The sequence below is a fragment of the Agelaius phoeniceus genome, chromosome 2 (genome assembly GCF_051311805.1).
Source record: "Agelaius phoeniceus isolate bAgePho1 chromosome 2, bAgePho1.hap1, whole genome shotgun sequence".
Classification (NCBI taxonomy): domain Eukaryota; kingdom Metazoa; phylum Chordata; class Aves; order Passeriformes; family Icteridae; genus Agelaius; species Agelaius phoeniceus.
This window is the reverse complement of record NC_135266.1, coordinates 10,812,070-10,833,485: the sequence shown is the minus strand read 5'-3', so window position 1 is coordinate 10,833,485 and position 21,416 is coordinate 10,812,070. Positions and strand designations below refer to the sequence as shown.

Genomic DNA, 21,416 nt, shown 5'->3' with positions numbered 1-21,416 from the left:
CTCTGGTACAATTAGTTATTATTTTATTATTTATTATGTAATGAAGACAGCAACAATAAAAATTAATCAGTTAAAACATGAGATAGGATGTCAAATGAAATATCTTCTCAGATCACCTGGAAGACACAGAGTAAAAAAGCCTTAATTGTATCTGGTTGATTATTTTAACAACAAAGATTTTGCACATTCACAAACATTAATGGAAATATAATAATGTGCAATATTTATAGAGAATAATACTGTGCTCACAAATTTTCATTAAGAGGCTCAGAATTACACTCATCATGCACTTCAGCTGAGTTAGAAATAATAGAAAATGACACAGTAATTTCTTCTCAAATGCTCTGAAGAATATTTTCTAAGGTACTTAAATGTCATTAAAAGACGAGCCAACTAATAAAATTGGAATATAAAATCTATAGTCTCTGAAAAAGGCTAAAAACAATGACAAAGGAGAAAGTGGAAAGAAAAATACCAAATGAATTCCAGCAATTGAATGATGTTCAAAGACTACTTCAAAATGTAAAGTCTCATTTCAGTATACTACAAACATTTTGTTAATTCTCGACATGACAATTACATACTAACATTTACTGACTTAATGGATCGTTTGTTATTTACTTCACTGTTGCACTGATTATTGTTAATATTTGATTAAAAAAACGAATTTGAAGACAGATGAGTAATTATTGAAAATAGGTTATGAGAGCTTTCGACCCTCTTGAATTTATGTTTTAATCTTTTACAGAGTGCATAATTTTACATAAATATGGGGAAAAAAAAGTAAAAATATTTAGGAATATATCACCCCATAATAATAATAATTTTCCAGCTCATTAAGCCAAAATCATAAGGAATGTACAATTGTCTACATTATACAGGTAGACAAAATAAAGTACCCAGTAATTCGGTCCTTTATCCAAATTCATATAGCAAGTCAGTAGAATAGTCAATAATTCAGACCAGTTTTTCACCTTTCTATCTGACTCAATACTTATAATAGCAAGTACCCTTTGTGAATCATATTCTACTTGTGTGTTTTCCAAGGTCCTGGAAAAGGTCCCCTAAATTCTAATTTACCATTATAATTTGTGTGCTGTAGTAATTCCTCTCATCTTGCTGGGCACTTCTCTAAATCTTAGTGTGGTTCTGCCAATTCCAGCCCACCTTGCCTTCAGAAATGGAAGAAAACCTGAGAGAGAAGGCTGCAGGTGGAAGACATTTGCAGGCTGTGTTCTGAAGACACTGCATCTTGATAAGGATGTTTTGTCCCTTCTTTGAGTTAGCCCACAACATGCAGTGCAAACACTGAACCCCCAATAAGCCATCTACAGGCAGTCCCATTTTTCCCTAGGACGAGCAATAATTTCACAGGATCCCACCAAAGGCTGCATCAACTCAGACAGTTTACAATATCTTGGAAGTGCAAAGTAAAACTGAGACAGAAATCCAGACTGCAGATAGCAGATGTTCAGAGCAAAAACATCAGACAACACAGTTCTTGCAAAGTTGTCCTCAGTTTACAGCTTGTACATGTGTTAGAAGTAGGTAAGAAGCTGGAATGGCTTGAATACTACTCATGGCTATTAAGAAAACAATTGTTACCTCTATTCAGAACACATTATTTTGCTTCAGAAAGAAACCTAAATAAACCCAAATATCCACAGAGATGTGCTGGTTAGGCAGGATACTGAGCTCTGCACAGATCCCAACATCCCATGGAAACCATGTCTCATTGCTTTTGCTTTTTGCCAAGCTTATTTCCTGCTTTGCCTGTGCATTTGTTTCCAGTGTTAGTACAGTGACCAGCAATAATAGTTTGGATCAGGATCTGTGCATTCCCATTATCCTCTCTACCAACCTTCATGGCTGTCTCATTTGATCTTCTGAATAGCTCTTCAGAACAGAGGCAGCAAAGTACAATGGAGAAAGTAGGTGTCTTATGTCCTTCTTCATTCCAAATAAGAAGGCACAATTTGGCTAAAAATTGCCTAAACCACACTGAATTCAGATTTAGCAGTCATGATTTAGCAGTCATCCTCAACTGAAGTAAAATTGATATAATCTCTACCTATCTATTTCTATCTCCAGCACTGGTAAACCTCAGACTCATAGGAAAAGACTAAATTCACTTGAAGAAAGATTAGCTCTCAAAACCAAATCTATATGAAAAAAGGCTACTCATACTTTGCAAAGTTAGAGACTTAGTAATTCTCAGATGTTCATTTTTTGTAAGTTAGTGACTTCATCATTGTTGCATTCATATAAATTCAGTGAATACTTCTAATTGTGAAACAGTGAAAAAAGACCTTAATGCCAAAACCCCCAAACTGTCACACTTAATAAAAAAAAATCCTTAGGTTCTGCACTGTTTTCCTTTTGAAGCTTAGTTTTTTGAGGAACTGTAGCCCACTATGTAGTTGCAATTGTGCACCATTGCAAAACACCATTTTTTTATGCAAACACGAGCACCATTTTTTATGCATCTCCTTTACGGAAGCAAGCCCTCCTACCTTTACACTCTTAATTCTCTGTGATACAGCTGCAAATCGCTGGTTGAGCTCTGAGAGTTTGGGCTCCACCACTTTCCTGCAGTGGTCCCCACGGTTTGCCATCAAGTCTTTGGCCTGGTCACGCACAGAGTCCACCTTGGGGTGAATGTCATTCAGCTCAGCCTTTAAGCGCTACAGTCCGTGAGCAAGAGACAGGGCTTGAAGTTAGTAATAAATGCAGAGAGAGAGAAAGAGAGAGAGAGAGAGAAAGTGTGCAAAGGAATAGGGAGCAAAACCACAAAGCAAATTCAGATAATTATGCATGAGTGTGTAAATCCAGTAGAAATACCCTGGATATCATTCCCACTCATATCCCTCAAATTTATAGCAGGAATGTATCTAAAAGTCTGTTTTAGTATCTCCTGGCTGAAATTAATGGGGATCATTATTTCTAGGCAGATTCTTATCTACAATAATATTGCAGCATATTTGAGGATGCACTAAATTATTCTATGTTCCTAAAGCTAGGAAGAGTTGCTAATTTTATTATTATAGTATTATAGAACTGGATGTGTAATTGATGTTTTCAATATTGCTGAAGGCCATAGTTCAGACAAGTAAAAATTACCAGATTAAAAAAAAGAAGTTTTAATTTTTTCTAAAAATCTGTCACAAATTAAAAAAAAAAAAAAAAAGGAAAAAAAAAAGAGGGCAAAAGCCTTTCTCTTCTGCAATATTAATCTTAACAGTAGATCCCAGTCCAGGCAGAGGCCAAAAATGGATAGCAAGGCATTTGGGAATCAGAAATACAGTTGGCCATTAAGAATTACATTTCACTGTCTGCATGAACTACCTTTGTGCAATGCAAACATAAATATAGGTATTGATAATTTTACTTTGTATCTGATGGTGGCAAAATTGTTCATTCATCTACAAAAGCCAGTCTCATAATCCTGCTGAGATCAATGAGGCATTGATTTATGCCCTAGAATTTGTAAAATTTTGCTGCAGTAAATGGCATCATTATGTCAGTGTAAGCAATACAATTCTGATTTTGATTTGCAGAGTTTACTGAGATATTATGTGATAACCATGAAGTTCATTACAAAGTAAAATTTCACATTGACTTCAGAAGAAAAAGAAAAGCCCGTTTAGATAATAATTTGATGTTTTTCTTAAAGCAGGTATTTTAAATGACATATTTTAACATACAGACCCATATTACAAGGTAATTTTTCATCAGTTGGTCAAATGATGCAATTGGCCAACTAAAACCACAATCTCAACACACTAACTCCTGATGCTCCAGATAGTTCAACATATAAAATTCTTGTCTGTGTTGCTGATCTGGCCTCAGTGTAAGCAATGTTTGTAGAATTAAGACAATCATACAACAGAAATATCATACATATTGGAAAAGTATCACAGAAAAACAGAAATACAATTAAAAATAAAGGGACAGAAAAGGAAAATATTTTTTTTCAAACAAAATAAAATCTTGAGTTAAAGGACTATTTTCCAGCAGACATGTGTTTAATAAGCTGCTGTTTTATCAACAGGAAGTTCCCAAGAATTAGAATAACAATCTGGTTTTATTTCTGCAGGGATTTAATTTTGGTATTACAGAGCAAATTTATTAAGTAATCTACAAGTTGCCAGAGGGTAGCTTTAGCACAGAAAAAAGAATTTTAATCCATTTGTGGTACCTTTTGAAATATTCTAGTTGTGATACAGTCCTTTTTAGAATAAAATTAATGCTTTCCAGTAAATCACATTTTTTTTACCTTAAGAATTTCCTCTTTTTGCTGGGGTTTTTGTTTGTCAGATTCATCCAACAGTATTTCAGCACGATACATCCAAGTAGTGACATTAGCTACATTCTGATCAAAAGCCTCCATGTGCTTTTGATATTCCTGTATGTGGAAAAGGTAAATACTGCATACAAAAAATGTAATCAGAACTGAAATAACAGCTGTAGTTATGCCAAGTGTGGCAAACATGCACACATTATGACATTATGAAAACTTGTTTATTTTACGCAGTAACTTCTTGTATTGTGAAGGATAGAATCTGCTGTTTGTTTCCTTCACTTTGCATGTTAGGTTTCTTGAAAAAGACATTCTAGGAGAGAGAGAGAGAAGCTTCCACAGTGACAGGCAGCAGGATGACAAAATCACAGCAAGACGCAGGTGTCGGCAGCTCAGCGAGGTGCTGAGAGGAACAGGAAGCTGTTAGCCAGACCTACAGGAGCTGCAAAGGAGTGCTTCCCAAGAACAAGGTGCAGAACTCATTTTGGAAAGCCAGTCACTTGACTGAAACTCAAATGGCCACAAGGATGCACTTGCAAAATCACAATCAAGACTGGGAGCTTTGCATCTAAACCTCCTATGGACATTTCATCTAACTTCTCTGCTTTGCGACTTTTTACTTTTAAAAGCTATTCTAGTTGATATTCTGATAAATCTTCATTTCTTTGCTTCATTTAAAACTCTGTCTTTTCAGGTGAGCTCACTAGAAAGTGATTTGTGCATATCCCACACAATAAATATGTAGACCACATACCCAAAATCAAAGGTATTACTAATTCTTTTGGCACCCAAATGAACCTACCTTTATTTTACACTGTTCTAAAATTGGTTAAAACCCCTCAATTACCTCTCTTAGATCTTTTATCATGTGTTTTAGCAAATATTAACCACAGAATCCAAAGCAGGGAAAGAGAAGATGTGCAGGAATACCTGTATTGCTATATCAGCCTGTAAACCCCATTATATGCTTCTTACAATCAGTTCCACATTAAATCTGTGTACCTACATGATTCTGAATGAAATGCTTAAGTTTTCCAGATACTTAGACGAGGAAACCCTGTAGTGATGCTGTATATTTATTGCCAAAGTATTTGTTAAACAGCCATATAGACCCTAGTGGAGCTCCAACATATCAAGCTCTGAAAAGTCATGACTAAGGCCAACACACCCTTAAAAATCCCTTCTGTTTCTCCAGGGTGAAACTGCATTCCCATGCTCTCAGGAACAGAAACAGCATATAAGATATCCCAAAGCATTCTGACAGCCCAGTTGTTAAGGTCCTTCTGTAGTTAAGGGTTCAAGCTGTCACCTCTTCACAGAATGAAGAGAATGAATGAATAGTTATGTGACAGATCTGTAGTTTGAGGCAGCTGGGGATGAAGCTCCTGAATCCGTGTGAAATGTGTATTAGGGGTTTTACTGTCTACTACACTTAATCCAGTCCCCTTAAGAAATTATCCCCACTTGAATATGCCCTATGAAAGTATGCAAAGGAGGATCATGAAGTTCTGAGAGACCAAATCATAGTCCTTCAGCACATCATGTGTGCACTCTGAGAAGAGCTTACGATTTAGTTGCCTCTAAAATGAATCAAAACTCACACACACCAGAACTATCCTGTGGGCCAAACCAACTTGAAAATGGGAAACTTATTTCCCAATTGTACTGTCCCAAACAGAAATGCTAATGCAGCCAAAAGTAGCTGATGTTGTTGGTATCAATACTAAGAATTTCTCAGCTTACTTGACTATTATTTTTACTTGACTACTGAAGTAATCTCTGTCCTTTAAACTGCATTTGACTTATTAGGAAAAAAAAAAACAAACCAAAAACAATGCAAGAACTGTTGAGACAGACAGGATTGCAAACTGCTAACAATCAAAATTCCACTTGGTAATTAATGAGATTTTCAAAACATACACAATGTACTAAACAGCAATCAATCTGATTGCCTGTGTACCTGTGCATTCAATAAGCACAGTCCAAGGCACCAGAAAAAGCACTTCTATAAGCTGGGTGTGTACAACTGGAAACCAACATTTCCTCTGTGTGAAGAAATGCATTTTCCTTACCAGTAAGAGATTGAACCATTCCTCAGCACGTGAAGTTACCGCTTTCCAGTTACTGTTCAGCAGGCTGAGTTTATCATCCACAAGACTTTCCTTTCCTTTCATCACTGCCTTCAAATTCTCTCCTAAGTCGCTGATGCTCTTAAGCTGGACCTGGCGTTTCTCAATCTCCTTCCGTGTTGCCTACATGAGCAGAACAAGAAATAAAATTTCTAGGAATTAAAAATTATCCACACCAAGAACACGAAATGTTAAATCAGGCAGCAAGTTTATACTAGAACACACAGTCTTGCTTCCTATAGGAAGGAAAGGCATTCTGTGAAGAGCAGCAAGTACAAAGCAATTTTTTTCTCCTGAGCTCTGATAAAATTATATATATCCTTCATCTTCTTGCAATAGCTTAATTTTCAAAAAGTGCAAATTATCTTTCAGTGTTCAAAATATAGTTTCAATAATTAATTATTAAAAATTAATCAACATTTTACAATATTTATATGGAGATGTTAAAGTTAATTTTTTATATAGTAAAATTAGCTAGTTATCAAATAGCACATAAAGCTTACATAATAATTGGGACAATAATACACCATCATGATGACACCTTAATAAAATATTCACTATTTTTGATGAAGTTTTCTGTCTTATTTTAATACTTTTCAATGCAATCTTTTTCAGAAGAAATCATGTTATTTCATTCTGTTAAACTTATTTCCTAATTGTAGAAATGCACATTTTCATTCCATTCACTCGGGATTTCATTCTGCAAACCAAAATACTAAAAATAAGCTATAGCCCATAGAATTTCTAAGCTTGAATGACTACAATACATATGCAGTGCTTTAAAGTCAGATTTCCAGCATCTCTTCCCACTGTTATCTTACCTTGTAGATCTGATATGTAAGGTTACATAATATACTTATTATTCATGTCTTAATATTCACTGCAACATACAAGATGTCTAACAAAAGGAACGAATTCCAACATATTTAGACAGCATGTAAAAAAAGCAGGTGTTTAAATACTAAGCAGTAAGATGGCACAGTGCAAAGTACAGCAGTCTTACTGAATACTCAAGGAGAGGCACAAACCCCTCAGACCTAATTTCACATATAACTGTTTTTATGAGAGAAATTTATCTGAGATCCTTGGCACCTGATAGCAATGATCCAGGCATATAAATCTCTGCCTATAAAATAAAACTGCAAGCACAAAGTGTTCCAAGATGAACACAAACAGAACTTAGTAGAGAAGGAAGAAGCACTGGTCTTCAGAGACATGGATGTCTCACAGAAACCTAAATACAGTAAAAAAAATAATAATTTTCAAACAAATAGCAAAACCAATACTTCAATCTCAGGATGAATGCTGTTCTGCAGTAGAACCCCACCTTTATGACCTCCACACTATCATATCTCTCATGATCACAGATCAGTATAATTTTGTTCATAGTGTATTGACAGTGAAAGCAGAATGTTCATTTTTCAATAAAGACAGTATAAAATTATTCTTTTTGGTAAAATAGAACCTTAATAGTACCTTCAATTTATTCAGTGTGTCATGTTTAAAGCAGCAGCTCACTTCCTATGCTTAACAGAATTCAGGATCTCATTTTGCAATGTTATTTTACAGAAAAAATCTTACATGCGACATAATAGAACCAAGGCATGATTGATGCAAATTATCAGCAATATCCTATATAATTACAGAATTTGAAAAGGAGAGTTTCAAATTTCAGCAGGTCTTTGTCAGATTAAAGGAAAAACATGCCCTCTTCTAGTGCTGTTTTATTTGTTTCACAGCAGGTGCAAAGTGTCATCATGAAAAAAGAATAACACAAAGGACATAATTTCCCCTAAATTGAAGATGGAAAATTTTGATCAGATTTCTTTCATTTTCTAAACTATTTTCTTTCATTTGGAAAAGACTCTCTGAAGCATATTTACCATGGGTTGTGGTTTCTTTTATATTTTACATTTATGAAAATGCTGACCAATCTTGGGCTATATAAATAAATATTAATCCCAACTAGTAAACAGATGGACCAAAAAATTAGATGTCTATTAAACACAACTGTTACCCAAAACCCAGATGTGTAATTCCCTATGTGTAAGAAACACATTATTTCCTTTTAAAGTAAAGAATGACTGTAAACTAAAGACTAGATGCACCTCTGGGCAATATGGATTTTAACTGCCTCGTGTAATTACAAGTAAGGAACACGAACCAAGTAAATCACACTTCCCCTCATTGTCTTAAAAAAAAACCATTATGACCCTCAACACAACATTGAAGGGACAAAAGTTTTTCCTCAATATTTTAAATCTCCAGTATTACAAGTCCTGAATACAATTGAAAAACTAGTAGGGTCTGTAAAGTCAGTGGGATTCCAGGCTGCATTATCAGCTACGACTTCCCCTATAAGTTACAAAGTGCAGCAGGTAAACTAACTTGCTTTCACAACTTCAGTATGGCCATTTTGGTTTGTTTTTATTTGGCATCTCTTCATTATATTCCTAAGGATTTCTCATTTTTCTTTCCAGTATTACTAGAAAGTAATAGTCTACCCATACTTTGTTCACTGCAATATAACAGACAGCACTGTTAAATTTTCTGTAAGAAAAAAAAATCAAAAGTACTACTATTAATTTAACAACATTACATAAAACAAAGAAGTATGTGTCATGATGCCTGGATTTAACTAAGATTATTTCAGAAAAAGTCAGGGAGTGGCTTTTAAATTCTCCTAATTTTTAAAGAGCAATTTCCACACAGCCTTGCTGGATTTAAGCTCCTTTCTGGTTGCCATAACATAAAATTGCATTCCAGCTGTGTGATTTATTTGAAAATATATAAGAAAGTTGTAGAATTTAAATAACAGAAATAATAGACTTAGCTTTGCAAGTTAAAAATTACATTTAAAACACCTAAAACCTTAAAAAATCTCCAAACCCCCAAGTCCCAAGCACTACCACAATGTGTACAAGATGAAACATCAACAAATAAAGTGGTGAAACTCTTCCCAGAAGGACTAGGCAATTTATACATTTTGATTTTGTGTGTTTATCAGGGTGAAACTGTGTAACATAAATAAAATACAGAAATGTAGGAGTTTTGAAGAAGCTATTTTTCTGATATAATCATGGCATCTTGGGCAAACAAAAACATGTGAACAAAAGATTGAACTAAAAAACCTAACACTGAGCATTCACTTACAGCTGTGAAAATTTATCAACAATGTTGAACAACTCCAAAACAGATTATATTCTTCTACTGTTTATCATTATAATGAAGTTATTACATTATCTTTTTTTCTTTTAAGACTAGTATATTTATTTATAAAACAAACTCTTATCCAAGTGTGTATTACCTGCTGGAAGAGAAAGGCTCCATAAATACTTCCAGGAAAGATATCTCCATTAAAATATGTATACAAATTATACAGATTATATTAAGGATATATATATCGCACTTCTCTACAATATGACACTATTTAGGATCACATCTACTACCAGATACAAAAGTTAAAATGATGTGAATCTCTCCCCAATAAAATTTCAGTTATTCAGTTAGACCAAGTTTTGAAGTGCCTCTTTGGAAGAAGCTCCTGTACTTCACATTTTTGAAGTACCAGTTATGGCTATTTGGTAGCCACAAAATACTACAATGGAAATTCTCTGACCCAAACAATTAATTTGTGCTTCACTGGCTGAAATGTTTCCTTTGCTTTTTAAGGAACTGTTATTCTTTTCTCACTCATGGTCATAAGAAAAATGTTGGTAGCCTGCTTTAATCAAAACTGGGGGATTACACCACCATGGAACTCCCAGGACTTGAACATTCCCAGGAGAAATGGCATCTAGGTTCCTGGCATCCAGGAAATTAAAGCAATCAGAGAGACCCTGGTGCAACCCTGCATGTAGAGCATGTCTCGGGTGATCAGTTTCTAATCCCATTCCCAGAAACATCAGAATGGAAAGAGGGAGAATCTGAGCTTCCCTTGTGCCAGTTTCATTCATCAGAACCTCAGGAAAGGTACAAAATAAAAGTTCTGTTTAAAAAACAGTTTTGGATAGGTTGAAATCTGTGCTGAAGGGAAACCATGCTGCAGCATGTAAAGTCATAGGGATGATCTTTGCTGAGAATTTATAAGTGGTTTGTAGCTGCATACAGTAGGTAATATATTACCTACTTTACATATGGATCCATAGGATGACAGGATGAATCATGTTAGAACAGATAATTGCAGTTCCCTGTGCAGATATTTACATTTTGAGTGGTGTTCACAGTCCTGTCTCTGATCCCACTGTGCTGTGACATACTCGTTATCTTTCAGTTTACTAAAATATACTTACAGGGGTTTTTATGAAACAGTTACAACTGGTTTGTTTTGGTTTTTTTGGTTTTTTTTAATTATTTGATGGTTTTGGTTTACTGTGATGATTTTTGTACATCCCTCCCATCACCAAATGCCAACTAGGAATTAATTGTGTTTGAAAACAGAAGTTACATAGAAACGGGTTTCTTGGTGTTTTTATGGATTTTTTTTTTTTTTTGTTGTTTTGGTTCTTTAATTATTCTTTCAATATTTTGTTGGTTTGGTTTGTTTTTCTGAAGATGTGGTAAAAAGAGCTTCAGACCTATATTTTATAATGATAAATCTACTATGTGCCAAGATGAACTAATGATGTTTTTTTTTCCAAACAAACCAGAATTGTAAGAAAATGCAGGGGATAGTATATTTAGTCATGATGGTCATTAACATGTGTAGATTAAAAAACACAACAACAATGAATGAGTGAAGAAAAGTTCTGTGTGCCTTTACACTGCCTGTGATCTTTGGATTACTTGAAAGCCCTCTGCAATTAGAATCTTTCTAAAGGAAATTTGGTGGCTCAGCTCTCACAGGTGGGATTGTAGAATTAATCAGAAGCTGACATTATGGTCTTCTCAGTGGTTGATTATACATATTTATTTGTTTATTTACAGCACATCTTTTATTTTTTATTGCATTTTGGCCAGTGACTGTGAATCAGTTGACACAATTTACAGTTTGTCTTCTTCTATGGGTATTACTGACAGGAAATATGCTGCTAAATGTAATTCTAAGTACTTCAAGTCAACTTTATACTCATTGGTATTACACACTGTGTTAAAAAATCAGATTAAAACATTGGCAGAGTCATACTGCTGATAGTAGGGAGTGATACAGAATTTTCCTGGTAATACCATCTGCCATTTCCTTTTTAAGAACATGGTTTTCTGGCAATCTAATTCTTATCAGTCCAGTTCCTGATTAAAAGACAAAAAAACCCTGCAGTTGTTAATGTCTTCAGTGATAAATATGTTCACTAAATCAGAATTCTAATTATAAATGGATTTCTAATATACGATGTTTAATGACTATCTTTCCACCCGCGTGTCATTTTTCTTATCTATTATAAACAGAGCTGAATTCAAATGGAAAGATTTAACTTGTCTCTACTGAGCAGAAAGGCAGGATTTACGGTTTTCAGTATATTGCCCATCTCATTTCACATAACTCAGCCAAGTTTTTGTTCCATTCCTTGAGAAATTCTACACAGGAACAAATACCACATTTCCCTTGATGTCCAGATTAATGGTATCTTTCATTAGCTTACTTTCCTATTCAAGATGGACATTTCTTTTTACTTCAAGGTGTTTATACCTTGAAGACAGCGTTCAGATGTATGATTTCTTTTATTGTCAACTCTATAATTATCTTTGTAACCCTCTGAGTTATTTTCACTTTTAAGAAGACTTGGGTGCTGAAAATGAATTAGAAATAAGTGAACTAATAAATATAACTGCTTCCTTGTCCTGTAAAGAAAAAAGATTATTAGCTCTCTGCTTAGATATATCGACAGCAGCACACATCCAATTTTCAGTTCATTTGCACTATTGAATTCTCCTCTCTCTCTCTCTTCATTTTCCATCTTTGTTTTTCTGCAGACTTTTGTCACAATGGGAATCTGCTGGGCTTAATTCATCTCCCAGTGCATTTCATTAGATTGGTTACTGTCTTTGGCAGCCTACTTACCCAGGAAGTCCAAAGCCCAAAGCTGTGACATTAATCAGCTACTGTGAGGCTCTGGTTCTGGGGACTAAATTATTGATGTACAATTTTGTGTGATGCCTCAATGAAATCCACATAGGAATAGCAGCATCGTACTTATTTATGAAGTCCCCACAAGAATTTTAAAGTGTCCAGGACAAAATGCAGCACTGTCTCCTAGTGGGAGCAGATTCTTTAGGAAAAAGCACAATCCACATAATTTCTCTAAATATTTACTCTTGTAAGTGTGGGATTTGCCACATATACTACCTGTTGGATTGTTCCACATTAGAAGCCTACTTACACATATGTGAATATTTGTTTATATTTCCTAAAAGGCAATAATAAAATGGAATTTTGAAAACCACTCAGTACATACGTATTTTGCCAAGAGGCAGCTGCTCTCACCCAAAGTTCTTTGTTCTTACTTTAGTGATGAACTGACTGAAGGGGAAGAGCTGAGGTACTACAAGAGTTTAGATTGTAGTAAAGGCTTTGAGGAGTATTTGAAGCCAAAATATGCTTTTTACCAGTTTTTCCTTCAAAACTTTATGTATCAATTCCCTGTGAGAATTCACAATACTCAACAGAACTCTTTAAGATTAGAAGATAGAATGGTTCCTGTCTGATATATTTTTTTCGTGTTAATAGTTCTTATTTTAATTAGCTCTTTTTACCTTTTTTGATTGTCTTCAGATAAAGAACACATTGTACTTGTTGTAGCAAGCTTAAGACATAACAGAGGCTTCCTACTGTGCAGGTGCACAAATCATCAGGTATAAGGTCCTAATTATGCAACTTCTGAATCATTAACGTTCATATGTAACAATAAAGTGATATTAAGGACAAATCTTTCTCTTTAAACCCCCGAGAAACTACATGCATCTGTATGCATGTAAGCATGCATGTATGTATGACAGGAACATGCAGTGCATGTTTCTGTTTCAGTAGAACAGTACTGTGTAGTCACCACTGAAGATTATTTTTATTTTACTGGGAGAATGGCCTAACTACCTAGCAGATTAATTTGGGGATGTTAAAACATGAAGATTTTCTAATTTTTCTCTTAAATATATGACATTTATCCTTTGTTATGGGTGTTAGAGAGTCACTGGAAAGCTGCCCAGCAGAAAAGAAATTGGGGGTGCTGGTTGACAGGTATGAACATGAGCCAGGTGTGCCCAAAGGCACCTGGCCTGGATCAGCAATAGTGTGACAGCAGGACCAGGGCAGGGATTGTCCCCCTGTGCTCGGCACTGGTGAGGCCACAGCTCAAATCCTGTGTCCAGTTTTGGGCCTCTCACTACAAGAAGGGCATTGAGGGGCTGGAGTGAGTGCAGAGAAGGGGAACGGAGCTGGGGAAGAGTCTGGAGTGTCACTCATGTGAGAAGCCACTGAGGGAGCTGGGGGTGTTCAAACCTGATATTTAAGCACTGGAATGGGATGTCCAGGGAAGTGGCAGAGTCACCATCCCTGGAAGTGTTGATGAAACAACTGGACATGGCATTTAGTGCTTGGTTAATTGCCATGGTAGTGTTCGGCCAAAGGTGGAACTCCAGGATCTTTGTGTTTTCCAGCCTTCATGATTCTGTGATTCTAAGATCACAATATCAGTCCAAAGAAATGAGAGGAACTGCACAAAATTTACTGCAGGAAAAGCAGCAAGTGAAAATGAGAAAACATCAGGCAACCATAAGAGAGAACAATGGGGGTTGCAGGGATTTAGATTTTGATTTGAAAGTGAAAACTGAAATAGTCAAAGCAGTAATTGTAAATTAGTAAAAGAGAAAGTTGATATTATTGGATATCACTTTTAAACTACTGTCTTTCTTAGAGACTGATGATCAAAAAAAAGAATTCTAAACCTAAGAAAAGATGTGTAGACTGTGGGTCCACAAAACAAATTTTACTCAAGTTCCTTGGATCTTCACTGCCATTAAAAATCAGGAAGATTGCCTGTGTATAATTTATTATTATTTCTATAATGCATAGTGAAACTAGTAAAATGTTTAGAAGATTTCTCCCATTAAACAAAGCAGAAGTGGTTTTGGGTTTTTTGTTTTTTTGGTTTTTTTTTCACAGACTCCCAATACTGTTTAAGGGAATTTTTTTTTGTTTGTTTTGAAATTATATAGAAATGCTTGTTCAAAATGCTACTGTCTGCACACAGCTATTTGAGACTTTGAAGCTTTGGATAATGTTGACCATAGTGTGCTCTAAAATGCAGATTTTGATATGTGTGAATAATGATCACTTGGTTTGTTTATGACCTTAGCTAGATTAGATTTCTATTACATGTGGAGAAAATTAAATAGATTAGCTACTGTTGAGTAATAACATGCCAATTTTTAGCATCACACAGAAATACTCTGTGTCTATACAGACATCTTCCATTCCTCAGTTTCTGTAAAATGTTTATTTAAACTGTGATTTTGAGGAAAGGTTTGATTTAGGCTTTGAGTTTTAACCTGAAAGATGAGTTCAGGGTGAAGTCTCATGGAAGTAGGAAGGCCCCAGAATGTAAAGGAATTAGCTACAAATTTAAGAGTAAGGAAACAAATATCCCGGCTGCTATCTGAACACATAGAATATATAGTGTTCTGGCATCTTTAATCTTTCATGTACTGTTTAATACCTTTCTAAGCATCAGTAGAACCGTGTAAGAAATCTCTACTTATGTGGATACTGGGTGGTTGATTTATAGTACTCCAAAAAATTAAATTCTAACTTTAAATTCATCTCAGTGAAGATTAATGCAACGTGAAGGTGAATTGTGCTATTGATCTCTGAAGAGACAAGAAGGTTTAAACTTTACCGAGCGTTAACGCTAAGGCGAGATAATGCCAAAACATTCACGAAGTTCCACTAACTAAACCGCCAGAACTGTTAATTCTTTTCCTTATCACGAAATAAATCTACCTTTCTGCAATATTCACATGTGTGTGTTACATTGTTACCTTGCCCCAGGCAATTTCAGCATCCAAATTGCTCGGCATCCCCTGCACAGCCGATCTCTTTGTCAGTTCCGCGTCTGTCGCTGCCAGCCACTCTGTCAGGGCATTGATCTCTTTCCGCAGTTTCCGGGACAATTTCAAGCATTTCTCTAACTCTTGCTTTTTTTCTGTCACCTGCAGAAAGAATAATTGTGATTATTAACCCTTCAGTGGAACATGCCCAATGGCTTTTATATAAAATTTTCTGTAGGCCACTTCTCTATAAAATCTAGACTTGGGATTCCACAGGTGAAGTTGCACTTTTAGTACAGGTATGTCTTGATTATTTTGCTCTCAGTATCAGTAATTCTGCTGCTAGAATGCAAACACCTACAAGAAAATTATGTGCATAAAGATGCATTGAATTTGAACTACTAACAGAGCTCCAGAAACCTCCTCCTCTGTTTTGAACTTGTGAATAGCAAATTAATTTAGAACAACTGAACTAACAGTTTTTCCTAGTGACACAAAATAGATGTCAAAACCCTTCAAAGGGCATATTTTAATATAGGTGGCCATGTAGGAACTGGGATTCCTCAATTTTTTTTTCTGTGTAGCTAAGCTACATGGAAGAAAAGACGTACCAGCCAAAAATAGCCTCAAAACTTGAAACACAATGTCACTGAATAATGTCAAACTAAAGCAGCACATTTAACTTTAAGGTTTTAATTTTCTGAATGCTTTGGATGTAAAGTACTGGGGATGACCTCTGCTTTAAAGTTCTTTTAAACTTGGTACATGGTACCTGGAAGGAAGGCTGAGTAATTATATTGCCTTGACTGTCTCACACGCATTTTGAAAGAACAGGGCAAATACAGCATTTCTTGCAAGCCCTGAGACTCTTCAGGGAGAAGAAGAAAAGGTTTTACTTAATTAGTAGAGAAAGTAGAAGAGTAAATGAAGAGATCTTAGTTAGGGAGACTACACTACAATAGACAACAGGCAGCTAGTAGCAGAAAATAAAAATTAATAAATTATGCTGTGATGAAGTTCAAAAAATCCCAATCAGAGAAGGAGGATTAAAAGTGTCCCAGAGATCACTAATATTTAAAAGAAGTTCCTAATTAGCTTGAATGTCAAATAGTAATCACATTAAGACTGCAGCCGCTGATTTGTATTTAAGCATTTTAAAGTAGAAAAAAACTTTCTACAGTGGTAGAGAACTGCATCTACTAAAACTATTTTCTACTTTTCCATTAAGAACAAGTAGTGGTACAATGATCAAATGGATTCATAGATCAGCTGCCAAGGAGAATCTGAGATTTTAAAATGTAACAGGATGTTACAAGGTTAGGTACATGGCTTTTGCCATCCCTGAGTAAGGAGATGAGATTTGCCTAGGGAATAAGCTATAAAGTGTCCTGATAATTTATTATCACTCTGTAAAGGCTTACTGCTGAAATCTCATAACATTTTTCACTGAATATGCTTTATGTGCTTTCTTGCATGCCAAATTTATTAAATGAGACCACAGAACTTACAGTCAGGCCAAGAGGTAAATCCCTGGGAAGGACCATAAAAATCAGCTTTTTAGAGCTCTATTCACACACGGAGCCAGGTTTTCCACCTCTTCTTCTGAAGAGTGTAATGGCAATTGTAAATAACATTACTTAGCAGCAATACAATGCAAAGTGCACTACCCTTATCTTGATTGCCTGTTTAAGAATTTTAAACACCTGGTATATTACAAAATGAAGTTACTGATACTTGTCAAAACAGGGAGAGAATAGTTGTGTTCCTATATACATCCCTAACATGTGTTTATTATATAATTAATACAATATCACCATATACATTGCATATATCCAGAGGTTACTGATTAATCAGTTTGTTAGTACTTCAAATGTAAAGATGTATTTTCCACAAAAAAATAGGAAACAGTGCCCTCTAAAGGCCTTCTGGGTCAGAAAATGTGATCGTGAGTTACTTTATTTATGAGGGGGCCTTTTGAAACAGCACCTACAAAATCATACACGTGAACCTATGCTTGAAGAAGTGTTTTTCCCTCAGACCATAAATTTCAGTCCTGAGACTTACTATTAGTTATAAATATTGTTATTTTTCTCTTAAAACGTCTTTTTCTCCATGCAATAATTAGTGCTGATAATGGCTATTCAATCCCTTTATTTCTATATATCTGGGCTTCTGTGACTTTCTCTTAAACTGTTAATTACCATGCTGAGTAAAATTAAATGTGAGAAATTCCACCTAGGGCAGCAGAGCTAAGCCCAGCACTGCACATTTTTGAGACACATCAATTTGCAATATGGCTCACTTCAAGTCACTAATGGCTCCCTAATGGTACATTTTTATCCCTTCATTAGATAAGAGAGGTTTCCTACAATAATAGCACCTGTTTGCTGTTAAGTGAAACATAATGCAGGAATAAATGCCACAGTTATTTCTAAAATAATGGAGAGCTCAAACATATTATCCAATCCCAAATGACAGTTATCCACACCTACTGAAGCTGACTCCAGTTTTCCTGACACTCAAAGGATTGATGTCTCTTAATACCTTTACTTTCTAGCAAGAGAGAACTGTTTTAATTCAGATTCCCTAATAAGTATTATCTCTGTCAAAAGTAACATTACTCTTATTGCTTTGTCATACTGTAGTCACCAGGGTTTGAGTCTCATTAGCTGTTTAAACCACATACTGGCTCTCAGTATTACCATGGGCTCATTTTCCTAGCTATTAATAATTTATTATTTGAATAATTTATAATTTTAAAATTAAGAATTTGCCTCCTGTCCTGTTTTGCGTTTTTCAAGTGCATAAATTTTAGAAATAAACAGACAGGTATTATGTATCTTTCACAATTTTCATTTATCCAGTCAACACCAAATTCAATCTCATCCTACAGTTTTCAGAAGTTCTTTGAATAGTTCTAATGAGGGCAAGAGAAACTAAACAGAGTAATGAAGGATATGTGTTAACTGAATTATTTAAATGAAGTCTTCTTTAGGACAATGCCACAATGTCTCTTCTGACTCCAGTTAATATTGGTTAGGTCCCTGGCCATCCTACTCTGTTTAGATTTTGCACAAGTGCCTCTTGAGGAAAGCTCCAGTGGCAAGAGGTTTTTTGTTCAACAGATTTTTGAACTGCAAGAAATGGAAATTATATCCTTTAAGATCTGTACAGTCAGAGGCAGTAGTAATTTAAAAGGTAGATTTTTCTTTTATGAAACAGCCCTATAAATAAAAATTGATCTAAGTAATTTCCTAATCTGAAGTGACTCTTTGAGGCATCAGAATGAAACAACATCCCCCATCTGAACTCTAAAAACCAATGAACTAGCAGGAAAAAAAAATACAATATTAAGAGACTAGAATTTTGAGTTGCAATAGAGGATTTTTTTTATTTTTCTAGGTGGTTGTTTTTGGTTTTTTTTCTTTGAACAACTGAATAGCCATGCTGGTGATTGCCTTTGCCTCCACTCCTTCTCTCCCACAGGAACAACCTTGAAAGGAACCAGTAAAAAATCCCATTTACTTACCATACCGAGATTACTTTTCACTTTGCTGGTACACGATTTTATATTAAAAACACAGAACTTACCTTTGCACCTAATTCATTATATTGGAGCTTCAAAGCTGTAAGCCTTTCATCCAGTTCCTTTGGGTTCTCAGTCTGCTGCTTCTGAACAATTTGCCTCCCAGTTTTTATCACTGTTTCCACTTCAGACTTCACCTCACTCAGGTTTTTATATAATTTCTAATCAAATAGAAATATAAAAGTGAAACACCACCATTAAAACATGAAAACTAGAAAAGACCATTGGAAGTATTCAGAATCTAAATTCAGAACAGTCCATCTTTACCAACAGTGACCTCAACAACATGTCACTAAAGCCTAATTAACTAAACTAATAACTAAACTAATTTCAGTGTTAGAAATGTTATACATGAGAAAGTAAACATCATTATTAATTGGTTTAGTCTGTGACAGAGGTTGTTTTAAAACGTAGAGAATGCAGTATTTAAAACAACAACAGGTATCTTCTGTTAACTCATACATAATGTTGGACGTATTCGAACAACAAATACCCATTAGGTTTTAAAATCTGTCATTTTTTTCATACTGCTAAATCTAGAGACTGGAAGGAGAGAGGATTACCCCTACATTTATTAAGTGTCATACTCTAAAAAATTTAGTTAATAAAAGTAACCAGATGAGGTGGACCTACAATTACTACTTTATTTACTTAGAGTAGTATGTATATGGTCTAACTCCTTTCTAGGTGCTTAATATGATAATAAATTCTTCATTCCTGAAAAGTGGCCAACAAATTAGGAAGCTGTTGTATGATGCACATAAATTGTCTAAATTCTGAATATATAATACAACTTGATTTTGAAAAACAGGAACATTATGAGAATCCTATTAGTTAAAGATGCTCTAAAATCACTATAACTTTTCCACAAAATACATCAGGGTTGCAAAAGCCAGCTGCTGAGTGAAGACATATTAATTCAGTACAGAGCTTCTAACTACCACATCATTTTAATAAGAATGCCATTCTCACAAGAATATGAATTTAAGTGCAAAATTTTTCTTCTTTCATTTAAGAAAAATGAAAGATGTAAAGCAATAACATTGACTTGTCCCATGCTCATTTTTAAAATTTAAATGCTTTCTACATTTACATCTGAAGGAAGCTGGGAAGGGGAAACCTTCAGGAATGCCATTGCCCCAGTAAAAACAGGACCCACAGAAAAACCCAACAAACAAACCAAACAAAGCTGAAAAAAAAACCCCAAAGAACCAAAAAAAACAAAAAACCAAAACTAAAAAAGCCCAACCCCCCCCCCAAAAAAAAAAAAAACAACTCAAAAAAACCCCAGCTACTTTTGCTGTTATAATCTTCTTTTTATGATCATCATCAAGAATGAGGTGTTTAGCTTTATTTATTTAAGGGGAGCAGGATTATAGTGATATTAAAGGGATATGTACAGATGTTTGTCATATTCTTTAGGACATATTCAGGTTAACTTTTGCTCTTGAACTGAGAGAAAACCATAGCATGCCATCTCATGGAAGTTTTAATCTATGGTTCTCCATTTTGCTTTGTGTTTCCTGGTTAAAATAGATTTGTGTTCCATAACACCTCTTTTGGTCATGTCACAGAGTTCCATGACTATAGAATGTTGCAGAAAATAGAGCCAATATGGGGAGAAAAATTCAATTGCAGGACAGAAACTAGGAATTAGAAAGGGACCCTAAACAGCATTCTCACATAGTGAAAGTGCACATCTAGAGTTCTGAAGGGAAATTTTGTTGTTTTCCTGGGGTTTTTGTTTGTTTGGGTTTTGGATTTTTTTGTGCAACAGATACTTTGTTTCTCATCTACATGAAGGACAATAATCTCTAATTTTTAGCTTTCTTTGCATAAAGCCAATGGAAAGACGGCATCCTGAATACTCACCATGCAATGATCCAGCTGTGATTGTACTACTTCCTGCTCAACACTCTTCATCTCCAGCTTGGGCACCTGCAATTTCACTTCATCTAGAATTCTTTTACATTCTTGGAGGCGCTGTTCAAAGTTGGCTGGCTTCTGAAACAAGCGAAACTTCACGGACACATCCTGCAGCTTTTTCTGAAAAGGAAACACGAGCAAGTAGAAAGTGTGAAATCAAATCAATGCTGAAGACAGGTCTTAGTCCTGTTACAGAAGACTTGGAATACATTGTCAATCAGCAATTTCTTATTAAAAGAATATAAAATGCTTGTGAAAATGCCAGTGGCAGACAATCTTGGATCTTCACTGGAGGATAAAAATTCCTCCATCATCCAGGGCACTGGATACAGCAGAGCCTCTGACTAAACAGCCTGAATACACACATAAAGAAAGGGAGAAAATTTATATTTTTCAATATATAAAATGTTCAGGGGTGTGGGGAGAAGACAAATTTAATGATTTGAGGATAAGCCATTCACATTGCAGAGTGAATGTTCTTCAAATCTAACAGTTG

At 35.1% G+C, this 21,416-nt stretch overlaps 1 protein-coding gene across 9 annotated transcripts in view; it reads right to left on the bottom strand.

Annotated features, from left to right (window-relative positions):
* DMD (dystrophin) overlaps positions 1-21,416 on the bottom strand; it is a 1,046,004-nt gene that overhangs the window by 596,453 nt on the left and 428,135 nt on the right. For 8 of the 9 annotated variants that reach the window (XM_077171917.1, XM_077171927.1, XM_077171925.1 and 5 more), the window contains 6 exons: positions 20,867-21,040; positions 19,000-19,155; positions 15,400-15,570; positions 6,373-6,552; positions 4,277-4,405; positions 2,514-2,684 (listed from right to left, as the gene is read on the bottom strand). In XM_077171917.1, the coding sequence (XP_077028032.1) occupies positions 2,514-2,684; positions 4,277-4,405; positions 6,373-6,552; positions 15,400-15,570; positions 19,000-19,155; positions 20,867-21,040 (981 nt within the window). Of the gene's footprint in view, positions 1-2,513; positions 2,711-4,276; positions 4,406-6,372; positions 6,553-15,399; positions 15,571-18,999; positions 19,156-20,866; positions 21,041-21,416 lie in introns of those variants that run through there. The other variant, XM_077171959.1, reaches the window with a different exon arrangement.